The following is a 20,056-nucleotide window of genomic DNA, read 5'->3' as shown; positions in this document are numbered from 1 at the left end:
AAAAATATTGGACCCCAAATTTTAAGATTTTCTTGTTCCCTTTGACCCAGAGAGATTTATTCCTGATTTAGTCTTAAATAGATTATACTTTTTAGGTCTTGGTCTTACGTGGAAGGACCTTCTATTATATTTTTCAATTTAGGCAGACTCGGTTTTATTACCTGCTCCCTATGACAGCCATCAAAGTGGAAGTTGAAGGTCTTTAGGAGTTAGTAAAAAAAAAAAAAATTAGTAAATTGCTTACTCTTTTGTTCTTGATTTCACTCAGCCTTGGGCTCTATGGAAACATCCTTTTCATCTTAACTAGCCTATCTTTGCATTTTTATACCTTTGATAGGTTATCCACTCATTTATTTGAGTTCGAAGCAAAGTTTCTTTCCACTTTCCTTCTTTATTCTTTTCCAGTGTTCCAGTTGTGTTTTCTACATCTGTTTCCCTCTTTCCCTTTTCCTTTCTGGCTTTGCTACTAAATAGGCCTAATGTTATGGCCATTACCACCAAATAAAAACATTTCTTACCTTCTAATTTGTGGACCTGCCTTCCATAGTGTATGTTGTCCATTTGAGGTGATTTAGGATATTTTCAGTGGATACTTTTACTCTTAAAGGGATTTGAGGTTTTTTTGGAATGGGAGGGGAAGAGAGGCCAGTGGTTTGGGAGCTCTTTTAGCTTATTAGAGGTTGCTAGAAGTCTTTTCAAATACTGTTGTGTTATTACATTATACCTTACATTCATAAGGTACTGAAAATTTAAGTTTCATTTGTTATTTATATAAAATGTAAGTGAAAATATAAAGCAAACTGTGCTTTTTAAAATTGTCATGTTTGTCATAATAGTATGATTTATACTTGAAGTACAATATTTGATCCAAGTTAGATTGTAAAAAAAATTAGTCATTTTTACTAGTTTGACTAGTACCCAGACACCACTGCTTTTTTCATTTCTGTTGTATATTTAGCTTCCCCTAATCTCCTTCAGTAGACAATGAGGAATTGTTTGTCTCTGAGTCCTGTCACAATTAAACAATGGGCCTGTTAGAAGAGTACAGTGTGTTTTGGGCTTGCTTTTTGTTTCGCCTACTTGTTTTTCACTGAAAAGTAGCAAAAAGTGAGCAGATTTGGAGAGAGACACTGTACACATCATTTTTTTAATAAAAGATTTTTGGGTAATGATGGAGCAAAACAGTAAATCAGAATTTTATCATGAGTTGTCTTTATATTCTTTATTGCTTCTGACTAAAATATAAGATGTAAAGAACCTTATTGCATCATCATCTAGCACTTTTTAGGCATTTGATACCATCAGTAGAAGCAATATACAAAAAATAACACTGTCTTATGGAAAAGGATCAAAGACTAAGGCCATGAATCAGCTGTTAGAGGAAAAGTATAAATCTTTCCAGTGATACTTTTGTTAATATTGGGTAGTTTATATGTTGTCAAGTGAAATGCTGTTTGATAGAGAACTAACAAATTTAGGAAGGATAATGTTTCATGTGGCAATAGAGTACCATAAATCAGTAGATATTATTGTCTTAATACATGCAACGATCTGTGTTATACATTAAAGGAGGTAGTACCATGTATAATAATAGTAGTAGTAGTAGATAGTATGATGTATAATAGTAATAGTAATAGTGATGGTGGTAGGGACGCCTGGGTGGCTCAGTTGGTTAGGCGGCTGCCTTCGGCTCAGGTCATGATCCCGGCATCCTGGGATCGAGTCCCACATCGGGCTCCTTGCTCGGCGGGGAACCTGCTTCTCCCTCTGCCTTTGCCTGCCATTCTGTCTGCCTGTGCTCGCTCTCTCTCCCTCTCTCTCTCTCTCTGATGAATAAATAAAATCTTAAAAAAAAAAATAGTGATGGTGGTATAATCCAGGAAAGGCACCTAAAATAATAAATGATGCACAGTTAAAATTCATTGCCATAGTGATTCCATATGTATATGTTTGTTTTTAAGATTTGGGTTTTTTTAAAAGATTTAGTTATTTTATTTTTTTTATTAACATATTATGTATTATTTACCTCAGGGGTACAGGTCTGTGAATTATCAATCAGGCTTACACATTTCGCAACACTCACCATAGCACATACCCTCCACAGTGTCCATAACCCAGCCACCCTATCTTCACTGCACTACCCCCCAGCAGCCCTCAGTTTGTTTTGTGAGATTAAGAGTCTCTTACAGTTTGTCTCCCTCCGTATCCCATCCTGTTTCATTTTTTCCCCCTCTACCCCCCACAACCCTCTGCCCTTAAGTAATCTCTTTACCCAATGTGGGGCTTGGACTTAGGACCCTGAGATCAAGAGACATATGCTCTAATGACTAAGCCAACCACGTGCCACCCCCGCATCCCCCAGAATGGTCCAGTCTATTAAAATGATTGAGGAAAAAACAGCATCAGGGATATCTGGGTGGCTCAGTCAGTTGGGCCTCTGCCTTCAGCTCAGGTCATTGACCCCAGGTCCTGGGATGGAGTTCCAGATCCCGCTACTTGCTCAGCAGGGAACTGGCTTCTCCCTCTACCTGCTGCCCCTTCTGTTTGTGTGCTCTCCCTCTCCCTCTATCTCTGACAAGTAGAATCTTTTTTTAAAAAAAATTAAAAAGGGGGTGCCTGGGTAGCTCAGTGGGTTAAAGCCTCTGCCTTCAGCTCAGGTCATGATCTGAGATCTGGGATCGAGCCCCGCATTGGGCTCTCTGTTTTGCTCCATCATTACCCAAAAATGTTTTATTAAAAAAATGATAAGCAGGCTCCTTACCTAGTGGGGAGCCCTATGTGGGCTCATTCTTACAACCCTGAGATCATGATCTGAGCTGAAATCAGGAGTTCTACGCTTAATGACTAGGCCACCCAGGCACTCCCACTTGTCGGTTTTGGGTTTTGGGTTTTTTTTTTTTAAGATTTTTATTTACTTGAGACAGGGAGCATGAGCTGGGGGAGGGGCAGAGGGAGAGGGAAAATCAGACTCCCTGCTGAGCAACAAGCCTGATGGAGCCTAGGCTCAATCCTGGCACACTGAGATTATGACCTGAGCTGAGGGTAGCCACTTAACCAACTGAGCTATCCAGACACTCTCCCGCCCCCCACCACTTGGAGGTTTTTTGTTGTTGTTTTTGTTTCTTGTTTTTTTAAAGCTAGTTTTACTGAAGAATGTACTTGATGGGGCGCCTAGGTGGCTCAGTTAAGTGTCCACCTTCAGCTCAGGTCATGATCCTGGAATCCTGGGATTGAGCCCCATTTCAGGCTCCCTGCTCAGCAGGAAGCCTGTTTCTCCCTCTCCCACTACCCCTGCTTGTGTTCCCTCTCTTGCTGTTGCTCTCTCTCTCTCTCTCTCTCTCAAGTAAATAAATAAATAAATAAATAAATCTTTTTTAAAGAAAGAATGTACTTGATGAGGGCACTGTGGTGATTGAGCCCCTTTTTCATTGAATGCCATTTTTATTTTTGTTTTGTTTCAAGTTTTTATTTAAATTCTGATTAACATGGAGTGTAATAATTGGTTTCAGGAGTAGAATTCAGTTAATTCATCACTTACATGTAACATCCAGTTCTCATTGTAACAAGTGCCCTCCTTAAATACCTATCACATACTTGGCCTTTCCCATGCCCGCCTCTCCTCCAGAGACCCTCAGTTCTTTATAGTTAAGAGAGTCTGCTATGGTTTGATTTCCTTTCTTCTTCCCCTCCTTGCCCTATGTTTTGTTTCTTAAATTCAACATAGGAGTGAAATCATATGGTATTTGTCTATCTTGACTGACTTGTTTCACTTAGCGTTGTTGGGTCCCCAGTGTTTGGTCCCCCAGTAATGAATGGGTCCATGGTCAAAGGAGCAAGACTGATAGAAAGCGAAGGTCAAGCAAAGCTTTATTTCGCGCCAAGCATCAAGAATCAGACCAGCCGGGGCACCTGGGTGACTCAGTGGTTTAAAGCCTCTGCCTTCAGCTCAGGTCATGATCCAGGGTCCTGGGATCGAGCCCTGCATTGGGCTCTCTGCTTGGCAGGGAGCGTGCTTCCCCTCCTTCTCTCTCTGTCTGCCTCTCTGCCTACTTGTGATCTCTGTGTGTCAAATAAATAAATAAATAAATAAATATTAAAAAAAAAAATCAGACCAACCGTCAAACAGACCAGTCAGGGCTGCCTCTTACAGAGCAGGTGACCCCTCCCTGCTTTCCAGACTAACTTTTATAGCAGAGGCCATGTGGTTGGGCCTGGCCACACACAGGTAGCTAATTGAATTACAGTTCACCCCATATAGCTATGGAAACTAGCTTGTCACCTTGGTAGCTAGGAGACAGTATGTGCCCCCACTGATTGAATGTCTTGTCTCCACCTGACCTGACCCACCCTTGTATTTGGGCTGTTACCTGGGACTGGTTTCCTGGACTTGCTTCTAAGTAAGCCGGGGGCGGGGGTGGGGGTGGGGCAGGGTCAATTTAAGTTTTACTGCATAAACAACAAAATGGCTGTTCAACAGAGGTGAGGCTGCTCTGGTTAAATAGGCCCCTACAAGCATAATACACTCTAGCTCCATGGAACACCATTTTTATTAGAAAGAACAGCTGGCCTACAAACTGGTTGTTCAGACTAGGTATTTAAAAGACACTTCCTGAAAATGAAGTACTAGAATTTGTTGTAATTTTTAAAAATATTTTTAAGACTTATTTATTTTAGAGCAAGGGGAGTGCAGAGGGGGAGGGAGAGAGAATCCTCAAGTAAGACTCTCCGCTGGGCAAGGACCCCACTGCAGGTCTCAATCCCAGGACTCTGAGATAATGACCTGAGCTGAAAATTACCCTGGTAATGGATAAAATTTAAGCTTGCAAGTGAAAGTTAGAATTTCCTTAGGGGTGCCTGAATAGCTCAGTCGGTTAAGCAACTTGATCTTGATCTCAGCTCAGGTCTTGATCTCAGGGTCATGAGTTCAAGCCCCACATTGGGCTACATGCTGGGTGTAAGAGCCTACATTAAAAATAATAATAATTTTAGAAAACTTATATCTACTTCTCTCGAATTTTATAGTTTCCCAATACTTAGAGTTTTCTGAAGAGATCACATATTAATGAATATCATTTTTATTGTTTCATAAAATGTGTCAACATTTGAGTAGCTTCATAATTCAGTAACCAATATTTTCCAAATAATCAATTTATAACATTATAAAATTCATGAATGGGTAAAAGATCCATTCAAAGTATAAAAAAAAATAACGAGTTTAAGGTAAGAGAGTACAAATTTACTGCTGGATTTTAGATTACACAACCTACCTTTACGAAGGTTGAGTTTAGTGTAATATCAAAGAAAGAATATCCACAGTTCACTGTAAGCTATTAAAATACATCTTTCCCTACTACATATCTGTGTAAAATCAGATTTTTTCATTTCTGTCAACCAAAACATAATAGATTGAACACAGCAAATACAAGAGTCCAACAGTATTCTACTAAGCCAGACATTTAAAAAATTATCAGAAATGTAAAATAATGCCACTCTCTCACTAAATATTTTGTTTCAAAAAATACTATCCTTCATGAAAGTGTTATTTATATTAACATATGATGAAGGTTTTTTTTCTTTTTAAGATTTTATCTATTTATTTGAGAGAGAGACCGTGAGAGAGATCATGAGAGGGGAGGAGGTCAGGGGGGAAGCAGACTCCCCATAGAGCAGGGAGCCTGATGCAGGATTCGATCCCAGGACCCTGGGATCACGACCTGAGCTGAAGGCAGTCGCTTAACCAGCTGAGCCTCCCAGGAGCCTGTGATGAGTATTTTTTGATGAAATATTTAACTTACTTTAATTTTTCATATAGAAAATACATAAATAATATGGATATATAAACAAAAATTATTTGGGAGTCCCAATAATTTTTAGGAGTGTAAAGGAGTCTTGAGGCCAAAATGTTTTGAGAACTGCTACCTTTTGAAGAAACTAAGTGGTTTTTGATATGCATGTGTTGAGATGTGTGATCTTTCCCCTAGTAGCTTATGAACTCTTGCAAAAGAACTAGATCCTCCTTTTTTTTCTCTAACTTATAGCATAGAGTTTTATAAATATTAGTGATCATGATTGTAGCAGCAACATTCAATCTTTATTAGCTCACTTAATCTTTATAAAGTAAAAATTCCTTTTTAAAAATTGAAATATAATTTACATAGCTAAAACTTACTATTTTAAAGTGTACAATTCAGTGGTCTTAAGATATTGAAAAGGTTATACAACTGTTACCCAGTGCCTAATTCCAGAACATTTTATTACCCAAGAAGAAACTCCACACCCATTAGTAATCACATCCCATTCCCCTCCCTTCTCAGCGATCACTAATCTACCTTCTCTCCTTGTGGATTTGCATGTTCAGAACATTTCATATAAATGGAATAATACAGTTTGTGGTCTTTAGTGCCTTTCTTTTTCCACTTATGTTTTTAAAGTTCCATCCATATTGTAGCTTTTATTAGTACTTTACTCCTTTTTGTGGTCAGATATTCCATTGTATGCAAATGCCACATGTTGTAAATCCATCTGTTGATAGATATTTTGGTTGTTTTATCTTTTGGCTATTATGAATAGTGCTGTGAATAGTCATAGGTAATTTATTTGTGGACATACATTTTCAGTTCTCTTAGGTATATTCTTTTTTTTTTTAAGATTTTATTTATTTATTTGACAGAGATCACAAGTAGGCAGAGAGAGAGAGAGAGGGAAGCAGGCTCCCTTCTAAGCAGAAAGCCCGATGCGGGACTTGATCCAGGACCCTGAGATCATGACCTGAGCCAAGGGCAGTGGCTTAACCCACTGAGCCACGCAGACACCCTCTTAGGTATATTCTGGGAGTGGAATTGCCAAGTAATATCATAGATAATTCTGTAACTTATTGAGGAACTTATTACATAATTCTTTTTTCTTTTCTCTCTCTCTCTTTTTAGTTTCAGAGGTAGAGGTTAGTGATTCATCAGTTGGCATATAACACTTGGTGCTCATTATGTCACATGCCCTCCTTAATGCCCATCACCTAGTTACCCCATCCCCCCAACGAACTCACCTCCAGCAACCCTTAGTTTCTTTCCTATAGTTAAGAGTCTCTTATGGTTTGTATCCCTCTCTGATTTCGTCTTATTTTGTTACACAGTTTCATTTTAAATAGGCTTTATCATGGAATAATTTTAGATTTATAGAGAAGTTCCAGAGATTGTAGATTTCCTGTATATCTATCATCTATCTTGTCCTAATGTTAATATAAGCCTTAAAATGTGAGCAAAAGTAGAGAAGCCGACATTGGTCCATTACTGTTAACTAAATTCTACATTTTATTTGGATTTCACCAGTTTTCCACTAATGTCCTTTTTAGTTCCAGAGTATGATATTGTCATGTCTTCTTAGACTCCTGCTCGGTGACAGTTTCTCAGTCTTTCTTTGTTTTTCATGTCCTTGCTAGTTTTAAGGAGTATTGGTCAGGAATTTTTGTAAAACGTTCTTCAGTTTGGGTTTGTCTGATGTTTTCCCCATAATTAGACTGTGGTTATGGATTTGGGGGAAGAATACTGCAAAGGTGAAGCATGTTTCTCATCCCATTAGATCACATGGTGAGTGATGTCAGCATAAGTTATTATTGGAGATGTTATCCTTTGATCACTTGGTTAATGCAGTGTTTCCACATTTTTCCGCCATGAAGTTATTTTTCCCTTTCCATACACTGCTCTTTGGAAATGAGTCACTAGGTCCAACCTACATTCAAGTGGGGAGGGAAGTTAAAATTCTGACTGCTAGAAGAGGATTTGTCTACATTTATTATTTGGAATTCTTTTGTGAGGATGATTTGGTACCCCACCATTTTATTTACTCTTTTGGGGGCAGGGAGAGGGAGAGAGAGAATCTTTTTTTTTTTTTTTTTTTTTAAGATTTTATTTATTTGACAGATGGAGATCACGAGTAGGCAGAGAGGCAGGCAGAGAGAGAGAGGGGGAAGCAGGCTCCCTGCTGAGCAGAGAGCCCAGTGTGGGTTTGATCCCAGGACCCTGGGATCAAGCCCTGAGCCGAAGGCAGAAGTCTTAACCCACTGAGCCACCCAGGTGCCCTAGGAGAGAGAGAATCTTAAGCAGTCTCTGCCCAGTGTGGAGCCCAACACAGGGCTTGACCTGATGACCCTGAGATCATGACGTGAGCCAAAATCAAGAGTTGAATGCTTAATTGACTGAGCCATGCAGGCGCCCCTTATTTATTCATTTATTTGTATTGATATGAATTGTGTATATTTATTCTATACATTGGGTCAAATATAATGCTACTTTATTAATTTTGTTGCTCTGAACCATTCCAGCACTGGCTTTTGAAAACTCTTTACTGGGGCACCTGGGTGGCTCAGTCAGTTAACTGCTGCCTTCAGCTCAGCTCATGACCCCAGGGTCTTGGTATTGAGCCCCTTGTTGGGCCCCTGCTCAGCAAGGAGCCTGCTTCTCTCTCTCCCATTCTCCCTGCTTGTGCTCTCTCTCTTTCTCTCTCTGTCAAATAAATAAAATCATTTAAAAAAAAAGAAGAAGAGAAAAGAAAACTTTCCTGTGTGTGTTCCTTATCCCTTTTAAGTACTTCTACCTTCTGACAATATAAGATACTCTTGGCTCATCTTGTATTCCCCTGTTCCAGGCCTAGAACCAGCTGTTTTTTTACGGAACCCCGAGATACAGTTAAGTAATTTGTCCAAGGACACAAATTGAAGTAAATAGTGGAACCAGGATTCCAACTGAGGGATCTGATTCCACAACCCATGCTCTTAATCATGACATTGGGCAGCACATGGCTGAAGGGGTACTGGCAGTGTCTAGTCAGGATCCATCTATGAGCCAGCCTTAAGGACAGAATTTGTAGTCAGTTTACATTAAGAAATTATTGTGCCCTGTTTTGTTTTATTTTTTAAAGATTTTGTTTATCTATTTCACAGAGAGAGACCGTGAGTAGAGGAAACACAAGCAGGGGGAGTAGGAGAGGGAGAAGCAAGCTCCCTGCTGAGCAGAGAGCCTGATGTGGGGCTTGATCCCAGGATTCTGGGATCATGACCTGATCCAAAGGCAGACGCTTAACTGACTGAGGCACCCAGGTACCCTTGTGCCCTGTTTTAAAGATTTATTTTATCTTGAGACAAAGTGTGAACATAAGTGGGAGGGGCAGTGGGAGAGGGAGAGAGAGTGAATCCCAAGGAGGCTCCATGCTGAGCCTGGAGCCAGACATGCAGCTGGACATCACCAACCCACAACCTGAGCCGAAACAAAAAGTCAGACAGTCAATTAACCGCACCATGCAGGCACCCTTGTTGTGCCATTTTATATTGATTTTTTTTCTTAACCACAGCTGTGATGATTATATTCAAGCTAAAAATTACTTGTTAGTCACAGATAAACTATTGCTAGTATTTTGGTGCATTTCTTTCTTTGAATTTATGCAAATGTATTTTGAAATTTTGCTATATTTACCCTGATTTTTTTAAAAGATTAATTGATTGATTTGGGAGGGAAAGAGCTTGCACATGAATACGTGAGCATGAATGGGAGGGGCAGAGGGAAAGGGAGAGAGAATCTGAAGCAATCTCAGTGCTGAATGCAGAGCCAAATGCAGGGCTGGATCTCATGACCCTGAGATTGCCACCTGAGCCAAAACTGACCATGCCACACAGACATGATATTACCCTGATTTTTCAGATTTCATATGCATAAATATGGAGCATTCACAGTGTAACCAAAACCCTAACATGCTGTGTCTGCTGGAACTGGTGATTAAGATGAAAGTGAGTTGGTACAGGGTTCATCTGGTTTGTCTTGATACTCTGGCTAGATGTTCACATTAGAAAAAAACATCTGTCTTGATTGATCGTGTGCTCAAGTAGTCCTGCAAGTACCAGGACTAAGCCTTACCTTTCTTCCATTTGTAGCAGTAGGTAATTCCTCTCTGATGATACATACGTGACAGCCCACACTGAAGAACAACCAGGTGCATCTCCCTCCAGAGCAAACCGAACCCCCGCCCCCATGAATCACCTAACTGCGTCTTCTGCATCACGTTCCTAGATTCCAGCCCGGCTTCATCTTTTGACCACCAACAGTGATTTCACTTCAGGCGCCTTTCTCACAGATGAGAGATATTTTTCTATACTCTCTTCTCCCAGGAAAAGTACATTTTCCCTTTACCTTTACCTTCTCTACTTCCTTTTTTGTAGGCTGAAATGACTGTCGTTATGGCAGATAAAATATGGCAGTTCTAGGGACACATACTCTTGTCAAGGAAAACAAAAGCTGTAAGATTAGAAGTGGAATTAGGTACCATAATCTCTTCATTCCTCAGTTCTCCTCAAATGATACCTACTCTCTTTTAGGCACTAACATTCAAACTAAATATTTTTTTTTTTAAAGATTTTATTTATTTATTTGACAGAGATCACAAGTAGGCAGAGAGGCAGGCAGAGAGAGAGAGAGAGGGAAGCAGGCTTCCTGCGGAGCAGGGAGCCTGATGTGGGGCTCGATCCCAGGACCCTGAGATCATGACCCGAGGTGAAGGCAGCAGCCCAAACCACTGAGCCACCCAGGCACGCCTCAAACTAAATTTTTTTTAAAATTTATTTTAAATTTTAATTTTATTTAGATATAGTTGGCCTTCTTTTCATTGTACATATATAGGGTTTTCACTTACATGCATTAAATAATCATAATCAAGTCAGGATCTAATTACCAATCAAAATCTTGTTCACTGGGGAAATGTGTTGTTCTCCTAATATATACTTTTGTATCAGAACTCATCTGGGGAAAAAAAAGAACTCATCCTGGAAGTTAAGCATCTCCTTCCCTTTCCTGCTGACTTTAAATGTGTATAATCTATTGTTTTTAAAGGCCATATATATATGTACATATATATATTTCCTACAATATTAATTTATATATAAACAGTGTTGAAGTTTCCACTGAATTCGTCACATGTGGATTAAGAGGGGTAACTAGACTGCCTGGACAGGGCATCACAGGATAACCAAATCTTGGGATTTGGCCATACTCTGGTTTTCAGCCAGACTCTGGATTTAACTTGTCAGTGTTCCCAGATGGGTCAGGTTCTGTGGGAATATCTGCAAAGCTTACAAGGAACTAACACATGTAGTTAGAGTGTCAGATTTTCAGAGAAACCAAATATCGCATCAGTGGCACATTCTCATCCTTTAGGAAAGTTTATGTGAAGGCTAAGTTGTAATCACAAGGCTAGTGAGCGTGGAGTCAGATTCTTCATGGAGAGTGGTGTTGGTGGATATATTTAATAGCAAGTATTCTATCTCTGCTCTAGAAATGGACCTATCAGAGACTCGTCTTTGGATTGATCAGTCAGAACATAGTCTTCCTCTGCAGAAATCTCTCTCTTTTTAAGACTCCCATGTTGTCTGTCTTTTCATTGGAATATATACTCTTAGACTCAGGTGAATATTTTGATATGTTGGTATCATCATGCTCTCCCAGAACTTACCATCCTCCTCTTAACTGGACTTGGCTTTTCAAACACTCCCTCAACTAACCATTTACAACTTTGTTAGGGGAGATTACCTATATTAATAACTAATTTCATCTCTTACTCATTGAGTCTTACAAATTTTGCAGATTGCACCCTAAATGGATAACCTTTTCTAATTCAGAGTTGGAAGGAGGATAATTACTACTGTTTATGCTTGTCTGTACTATTTTTTACCTTGCTGTCAACTTGTTGTTAACTGTATGATTTTGCCTTTCTATTTCAGGCCGTATCATAATTCCACATCATGTCTGATAACGGAGAACTGGAAGACAAGCCTCCAGCACCTCCTGTGCGAATGAGCAGTACCATTTTTAGCACCGGAGGCAAAGACCCTTTGTCAGCCAATCACAGTTTGAAACCATTGCCCTCTGTTCCAGAAGAAAAAAAGCCCAGGAATAAAATCATCTCTATATTCTCAGGCACGGAGAAAGGTAAATACCTACTATCACTTCAAGAGTCTCAGTTATTTTATGTTACCGATTTTGATGTCTTTTTAATTGAAGTATATAGACAGTTGAGATTTTTATGGTGAGGGCAATAAACAGATACGAGAAAACTGTTAATGGTGGTATATAGGCACTATTAGAAAGGTGAATTTCTCTTAATCTGTGATAGGAAAGAATTAAACTAAATATGTTGGCTTATCTACTTGTTGCATCCAGTGAATTTCTATAATCCTCACCTTCATTTTCTAAGACTTGGGCCATAGTTTATGGCTTCCCAACATTAATTAGATTTGGATATTTGAGAAAGATCTAAAGAGAGTTTCTGATTTTTCAGTAGTAGTAATACTTGCACTTTTTATCATGTATTCTGTTATGCCCTGAGAAGCATCAGAGGCAGCACTCAGTGATCAGTAAGTACATCACTGTGTCTTCTGCAAACATTAGTCCAGTCCAGGGTTTCTTTTTTTTTAAAGATTTTATTTATTTATCAGAGAGAGAGGGAGCGAGCACAGGCAGACAGAATGGCAGGCAGAGGCAGAGGGAGAAGCAGGCTCCCTGCTGAGCAAGGAGCCCGATGTGGGACTCGATCCCAGGAAGCTGGGATCATGACCTGAGCCGAAGGCAGCTGCTTAACCAACTGAGCCACCCAGGCGTCCCCAGTCCAGGGTTTCTTAACCTCAGTAAGATTGGCATTTGGGGGCCAAATAACACTTTGCGTTCTGTCTTGTGCATTAAATGGTCATCTCATCTAAGTTGAAGTAGCCGAATTTGTCTTGATAACAAACCTAAAGAAAAAACCTGGGTTTTCAGAGCTTTTTCAACTTTAGAATTAGATAGGGATTATGGACTGGTAGTGGATTTCAGAGTAAGAATTAGGGATTAGGGGGCGCCTGGGTGGCTCGGTTGGTTGGACGACTGCCTTCGGCTCGGGTCGTGGTCCTGGATCGAGTCCCACGTCGGGCTCCCAGCTCCATGGGGAGTCTGCTTCTCTCTCTGACCTTCTCCTTGCTCATGTTCTCTCTCACTGTCTCTCTCTCAAATAAATAAATAAAATCTTTTAAAAATTAAAAAAAAAAAAAAGAATTAGGGATTAGTTTATTTGATTACATTAAGCATGACCATATGGCTCTGATAGCCAGTAATACATCTAAGTGAAGATAAAGATATATTTTCACTTTTATAGCTAGGTTAACATTGAGAAGTAAACACAAGTGGAAGAGGATTAGTGCTTTATACATAATAGTAAGTGCACATTTAACTTGAGAGTTAAGGCTACATAATCAGTGAAAATATGAATGATGTAATGTATTTAATACTAATAAAGAATCAGATCTTTGAGAAATTAGATTTGCAGACAGGATATAATCATGGGACAGTTGAAAACTTATTCCTTCTGTGGTAAACCTCTTATTTCTCATTTTGCTTTTAAGATTTCATGTGGGCTTGTAACTGAAAACCCTCACGGAAGTATGTTTTTTAAGTCTGTATGGGAAGAGGGCAGACAATTGTGTGTCTTGGAGAGCACTGAATGCTTCTCTTCCATGGTAATAAGTTAGTGTATGGAGTAGGAAAACCCAAAAATGTCCGTGTAAACACAGTATTTATAATTATGGAGGTTAGAAAACAAATTTATGCAGGTTAGTACCAAATTGCTGACAGGGTTGAAATGACTTGCCTATAGTGAACAGAATGCAAAGTGGAGTGGGGGAAGGGTGCCTGGCTGGCACAGTCTGTGGAGCACGGGACTCTTATTCTTAGGGTAGTGAGTTTTAGTCCCACATTGTATGTAGAGATTACTTAAAATAATAAAATCTTAATAAAAGGGTGGGGGAGGGGAATGCTCATGATGGGACTTAGGGACAGCCTTGGAAAGGCAGAAAGCACACAAAAGGAAATGGGTTAATGGTGGGGTTTGTGAACAAGGTGAATGTGCATTTACATAAGTTGGCAAGAGCATACTCATCTCTCTGATCATTTTGAGAATCTTCTCATTTTACTTTCTTCTTAACTTCACTTTCCCTTTCTTTCCCTCCATTACTCATCAGCTATTACTAACTCAGGGTCCCCCCCCATACAAAGAGAGGGTGAAGGTACATAGGATGGCTCTGATTGCATTTATGTTTATCAGCTCTTGAGATCTGTAATTAATAACCGTTAAATTTTATTTTGTGAGTTCTGGTTTTTTTCTTTTGTTAATCACATTCAAGGTCTAATAACTTTTTAGTGTTAATATTAAAACTTTACAGGCTCTTTTTTATTTTATTTTATTTTGTTTTATTGTTTTAAAGATGGATTGGTTGATTGATTGATTTGACAGGGAAAGAGAGATTGGGAGAAGGAAAGAACCCCAGGTTGTCTCCATGCTGAGCAGGGAGTGCTGAGCCCCATGTGGGACTCAGTTCCATGATCCTGAAGATCATGCCTTAGCTGAAACCAAGAGTGCAACATTTAACCAACTGAGCCACGCAGGAACCCCTATGGACTGTTTTTTAAAAAAACAAACAAATGAAAACAAAGTTTGCCTTCTTACTCAATTCTGATTTTTCTTTTCTCTTGAAAAAATTCTATCCAAGGGGTGTCTGGGTGGTACAGTTGATTAAGCGTAAGACCCTTGGTTTCTGCTCAGGTGATGATCTCAGGGTTGTGAGATCTAGCTCCATGCCGGGCTTTGTGCTTAGCACACAGTCTGCATAAGATTCTCTCCCTATCACTCTCAAATAAATAAATCTTAAAAGAAAGAAAGGAAGAAAAAGAAAGAAAGGAATCTGCCAAACTAGGGGTCAAAGATACTTTATGTTTTCCTTAAAGTTTTACAGTTTAAACCTTTGAACTATCTGGATTTGTTTTTTATATTTCTGTAGAGATACATACTCACTTTTTAAAAAACCAGTAACCCAGATCTTTCATTGGCACTTTTATCATTTCCCCACTGACCTGCAGTATGAGCCATTGTTGATCAGGTTTCCAGGTGTGCCAGGGCCTGTTTCTGTGTCCTCTTTATTGCAATGGCTTATTTGTCCCTTAGCTAATACTGTACCGCCTTAATTACTATAGCTTCTAATTCTTAATATCTGAGAGAGCAAACCAACCAAGTTCTTCTTTATGATCTTTTGACCCTTGGCTCTTCTCTGTACATTTTAGAATTTATCATGTACTCAAGGGAAAAAAATACTGTTGATACTTTGATTACACAGCTTCATGCTTAAGTGAACACAGAGATCTACCTGCTTAATCAACCCCAAGATTTCTGAACTGGTCTTCTCCTGCCTATATCCTGAGCGGTTGTTTCTCTCCTTGGTTTTATCTGAATTGCTCTTCATCTTGAGGCATTCCTCATTCTTTTTCTTCCATTATAAATAAAAAAACATTTGTTCTAAAGGAGGAGGGCTACAGCATTTCATTAGTCTATCATCTTGAAACAGAAGTCTAGAAGGGAAAAACTATTTCTTTTTTTTACGATTTTATTTATTTATTTGACAGAGAAAGATCACAAGTAGGCAGAGAGGCAGGCAGAGAGAGAGAGAAGGGAAGCAGGCTCCCTGCTGAGCAGAGAGCCTGATGCTGGACTCAGTCCCAGGATCCTGGGATCATGACCTGAGCTGAAGGCAGAGGCTCTAACCCACTGAGCCACCCAGGTGCCCCTGTATTCTTATTTATTTATGTATTAGGATTTTATTTATTTATTTGACAGAGACATAGAGAGAGAGGGAACCTAAGCAGGGGGAGTGGGAGAGGGAGAAGCAGGCTTCCCGCTGAGCAGGAGCCTGATATGGGGCTCCATCCCGGGATCCTGGCATCATGACCTGAGCTGAAGGCAGATGCTTAAGGACTGAGCCACCCAGGCGCTCCTGCATTCTTATTTTAAAGAAATCATAATTACCCTAAGATTTTTGCTTTGATGATTTGCTTTGATGATGATCTCTACTATAAAGCCTGATCTAGAGATACTCATTTTATGCTACTCAAATTTACATCTCTATTGCTGTCCTTACTAATAGATAGCTAATGTTTCCTTTAAAAAAAAAAAGCTGGACTATCTTCAGTTACTCATTTTTGGTTAATCAGTGTCACTGAAAGAGTTAAGAAAATTAGAAATTAGACGTTTTATGACAACTTGAACAAATCTTTTCACATTTTGTTACAGATGTATCGTAGGAATCCTGTGCGTGATCAGAGATAGTGAGATAAACAAAGCACATGGTGTCCCTGCTCTCCTGACACCTGAACTACAGCATAAAATTAAAACTGTGAAAAGTGATGGTAGGGATAGTGTAAGATGTCTGTCCTTTCTGGGAAAGCTTCCTAAAGAAGTGACAGTGGAGCTGAAGACTAAAGAATTAATAAGTGAGAATAGGTAGGAGGATTATAATAGTTAAAATGTGTGTCCTGTGCCTTCAAGTTTCAGTGGCCCACATCCAGGAGGGGTCATAGCACACTCATGGAGCTGCGCACGGTCCATTGTGACTCGAAAGCAGAGGGGGGAGGAAGAATAGCATGATGTGTGGAGGAAACTGCAGGCAGGAAAAGAAGCTAAACAGGTGGGCAGGGATCAGGTCATAAAGGGCCTTGTATTCCATGTTACAGAGCTCAGATTTTATCCTGTTTCCTAGGGAACCATTACAGAATTTTAAATAGGGGAAAGACCTGGACATATTCCTGTCTTAAATAGGAGAGACTAGTAGCTGTATAGAAAGTAGGTATGTTGGAGGCCTAAGGCTGAAGTTGGAAACTAGTTAGGAGGACTTTGCAGTAGTCCAGGTGAGAAATGGCTTAACAAGGCCAGTAGTTTTGTTAATAAAAATGGTAATGAGGGGTGCCTGGGTGGCTCATTGGGTTAAAGCCTCTGCCTTAGACTTAGGTCATGATCTCAGGGTCCTGGGATCGAGCCCTGCATCAGGCGCTCTGCTCAGCAGGGAGCTTGCTTCCCCCTCTCTTTCTGCCTGTCTCTATGTCTACTTGTGATCTCTGTCTGTCAAATAAAATCTTCTTAAAAAGTGGCAATGAGCCACTGTCTTGGCTTATTTTTAAAAAGCTCTATTCCGGGGGCACCTGAATGGCTCAGAGGGTTAAGCCTCTGCCTTCAGCTCAGGTCATGATCCCAGGGTCCTTGGATCAAGTCCCGCATCGGGCTCTCTGCTCGGTGGGGAGCCTACTTCCCCCTCTCTCAATGCCTGCCTCTCTGCCTACTTGTGATTTCTGTCTGTCAAATAAATAAAATCTTCAAAAAAAAAAAAAACTGATAAGTGTTGAATGGTATATAGTACTTACTAACCAAGGCGATTTTCTTTTTTTTTTTTTCTTTTTTTTTTTTTTTAAGATTTTATTTATTTATTTGACAGACAGAGATCACAAGTAGGTAGAGAGGCAGACAGAGAGAGAGGAAGGGAAGCAGGTTCCCTGCTGAGCAGAGAGCCTGATGCGGGACTCGATCCCAGGACCCTGCGATCATGACCCAAGCCACCCAGGTGCCCCCCAAGGTGATTTTCTAATTATTCAGTCTGTGCACGCTTTCACCTCTGGTTAGTGATGAAGATGACAGAACTGTAACTATCCCTTCTGGTCTAAAAATTGAATTCTAAGATTAATAAGAGTAGCCCATACCCATCTTCCTATTTTTTTAGAGAATACCCTTCTCTGTGATGAAATAATTGTTTACTAATTTTGAAGCTGCTGAGAATCACTGATTCTTTTAGAGTAGAAATAGAAGAGTCTTCCTTTTAAGGATTTTATTTATTTATTTGACAGAGGGAGAGCATGCACAAGTCGGGGAAAGGCAGAGGGAGAAGCAGGCTCCCCGCTGAGGGGCCTGGTTTAGAACTCTACCCCAGGACCCTGGGATCCTGACTTGAGCTGAAGGCAGATGCTTAATGGACTGAGCCACCCAGGCGCTCCGAAAGACTCTTCCTTTTAAAGAGATGGGAATTTCTTAGCCTTAGACTGCAGTTCTAATGTAGCCTATAAGGTGGTGGCCTTAAAGAATATGGCAATTATTTACTTAGGATTCTTGTTAAGCACCTTCTGTGTAACTAACACATCACATAAGGGCCCCACCTCTTAGCTGAAAGTTGCTGCCTGCCTATTTTCTTTCGTCTGATAAAGTTGGAAGGTGGTTCTAAGAATCTTTTTTCTGCCCCCTACACTAACAAGTTGTGGGTTTTATTGGAAGTTTCTTTCCTTGATCCATTACTTCCCAGCAAGTGATCCAGTTGTCTGGTGGACATCTGTTGATAAGTGATCATGGGGTGTTTTCTTGTTGGTGGTCCTTTTAGTTCTTGGTTTCCAGAGTTATAAAGGAATGATTCTCTTTATGTAATAGTAGCCTTCCCACAGATGGTTTAATTTGAGACCTGCTTCACTATCTTTTTGTTCTAGATATTTTTTAAAACAACCCCTTTCCCTTCTTAAGACAACTAAAATGCAGGGAGTATTTGTATGAATGTATGTGTGTGTTACATAAAAAACAAATGAAATTAAATAGATTTTTAAGATATTGGGTCATTTCCTTTATAGTGGACTAGTGTACTTAAATGTGTCTCAAGTTCTGCTTAATTGTTTTTACTTCTTTAACTTTTTATTCTGTACTCCTAATATAGGTGAAACTTTCTTTAATATAGGTCTCTAAATTCAGCATTCCCAAGTTGAAAAATATGGTTGGGCCTTAGATACAGGTGGAACCAGGAATTCTCTAGCTATATGTCTGGTCTTTCTTTTTCCATGTTACCTGGCTTTTTTTTTTTTTTCCTCTGCGTGTTAGGAAACAGCCTTCAACAGTTCTTGAGGTTTATTTCTTATGACTTCATTCACTAGTGAGAGACTGATTTTCGGGTGTTAAGTTGGGTGTTAATTTGCCCTGCCCACTTACCATAGTCATATCTCTTGTAAATAACTGCATGTCACGAGACCTAAAAAGGAGATGGACAGTTGAGCACAAGTGCATCATCACTAGTAAAAAAATATAATACATTTCTTACTAATGCTGGGTCAGTAGCATCTTATAAAAAAAGAATAGTGTGTACAGTGACCTTTCAACTGTAGATATGCAGACCTATCAAACAACATTTCTTTTAGCTCATTTATAGTAGAAGACTTCTCTGGTTAACAAAGCAGGTTGACAATACAGCAGATTGACCACATGCCTCTATTTACTATCCCTCCCCAGACCCAAGTAAAATGACAGTTAAAAAGATGCTTTTAATATAACAAGGGCAAAGAGAATAGAAGAGGAGACATAGTATACATATTTGAAAGAAGGATGGAAAAGTGACATCTGACTAAACTGAATAGACGAGGACCTATCCTAAGCATTTGCAGATGAGAATGTCTGTGAGAAGTGAATCCATTTCCTTGTAAAAATCTCAGAGGTGTAGGATTTAGGGACACACAACATCATGTGTGTGGTGGGGTGGGGAGCTATAATACTCAGGCTGAAAGGGGTGGGGGGGTTAATTGAAAATCATGTAGGTGGTGTCAGAGGCCCATTAGGATCCCTTCTTTACCCCATACAGCCAGTGAAATGTTTTAAGTCCCATCGTCCAGTAGAAGAAAAGAACAAACTAATGTTCATATGTATTTGAGGAGAAATTAAACGAGGCTTCTCATCCTTGTCAGAGGAGTCAGTGAAAGGTATAGCACAAGAGTAAGAAAGGCAGATTTCTTAACTATAGGAAACAAACAGCCTTGCTGGAGGGGAGGTGGGTGGGGGAATGGCGTAATTGGGTGCTGGGCATTAAGGAGGACCACTAGGTATTATGTGCAATTGAGAATCATTAAGCTCTATCTCTGAAACTTTTTTTTAAAAAGGCGGGGGGAGGGGAAAGAAAGGCAGATTGAAAGTGTGTTAACATGTTAAATTTGTTTCTAAGCCCTCAGACCAGACAGAGATTGGAAGATTTTTCTCTGGATAAACAAATGCCCTGGGAAAAAATACTTTAGGTACCCCACCCCCACCTTTAATGAAAAGGCTGACTTATCTTCTAGTTAACTTTTTAAGACTTTTCTGTATGAGTAGACAGCAAAGGATTACTAGACATTTGAAAAACACCCTTGTTATAAGAGAGTACAAAACAAAGGGGATA

General features: G+C 39.7%; 1 protein-coding gene across 2 annotated transcripts in view; it reads left to right on the top strand.

Annotated features, from left to right (window-relative positions):
• PAK2 (p21 (RAC1) activated kinase 2) overlaps nucleotides 1-20,056 on the top strand; it is an 88,295-nt gene that overhangs the window by 29,508 nt on the left and 38,731 nt on the right. Inside the window, exon 2 of one of the 2 annotated variants that reach the window (XM_004745330.3) lies at nucleotides 11,759-11,966. In XM_004745330.3, coding sequence (XP_004745387.1) covers nucleotides 11,780-11,966 — 187 coding nt within the window. In that variant the 5' untranslated portion in view covers nucleotides 11,759-11,779. Of the gene's footprint in view, nucleotides 1-11,758; nucleotides 11,967-16,625; nucleotides 16,740-20,056 lie in introns of those variants that run through there. The other variant, XM_004745331.3, reaches the window with a different exon arrangement.

Source organism: Mustela putorius, unplaced genomic scaffold, assembly GCF_011764305.1.
Source record: "Mustela putorius furo isolate JIRA1106 unplaced genomic scaffold, ASM1176430v1.1 tig00003834_pilon_pilon_pilon, whole genome shotgun sequence".
Taxonomy (NCBI): domain Eukaryota; kingdom Metazoa; phylum Chordata; class Mammalia; order Carnivora; family Mustelidae; genus Mustela; species Mustela putorius.
Note: the sequence above shows the minus strand (reverse complement) of the source record. Positions and strands in the feature narration are given on the sequence as shown.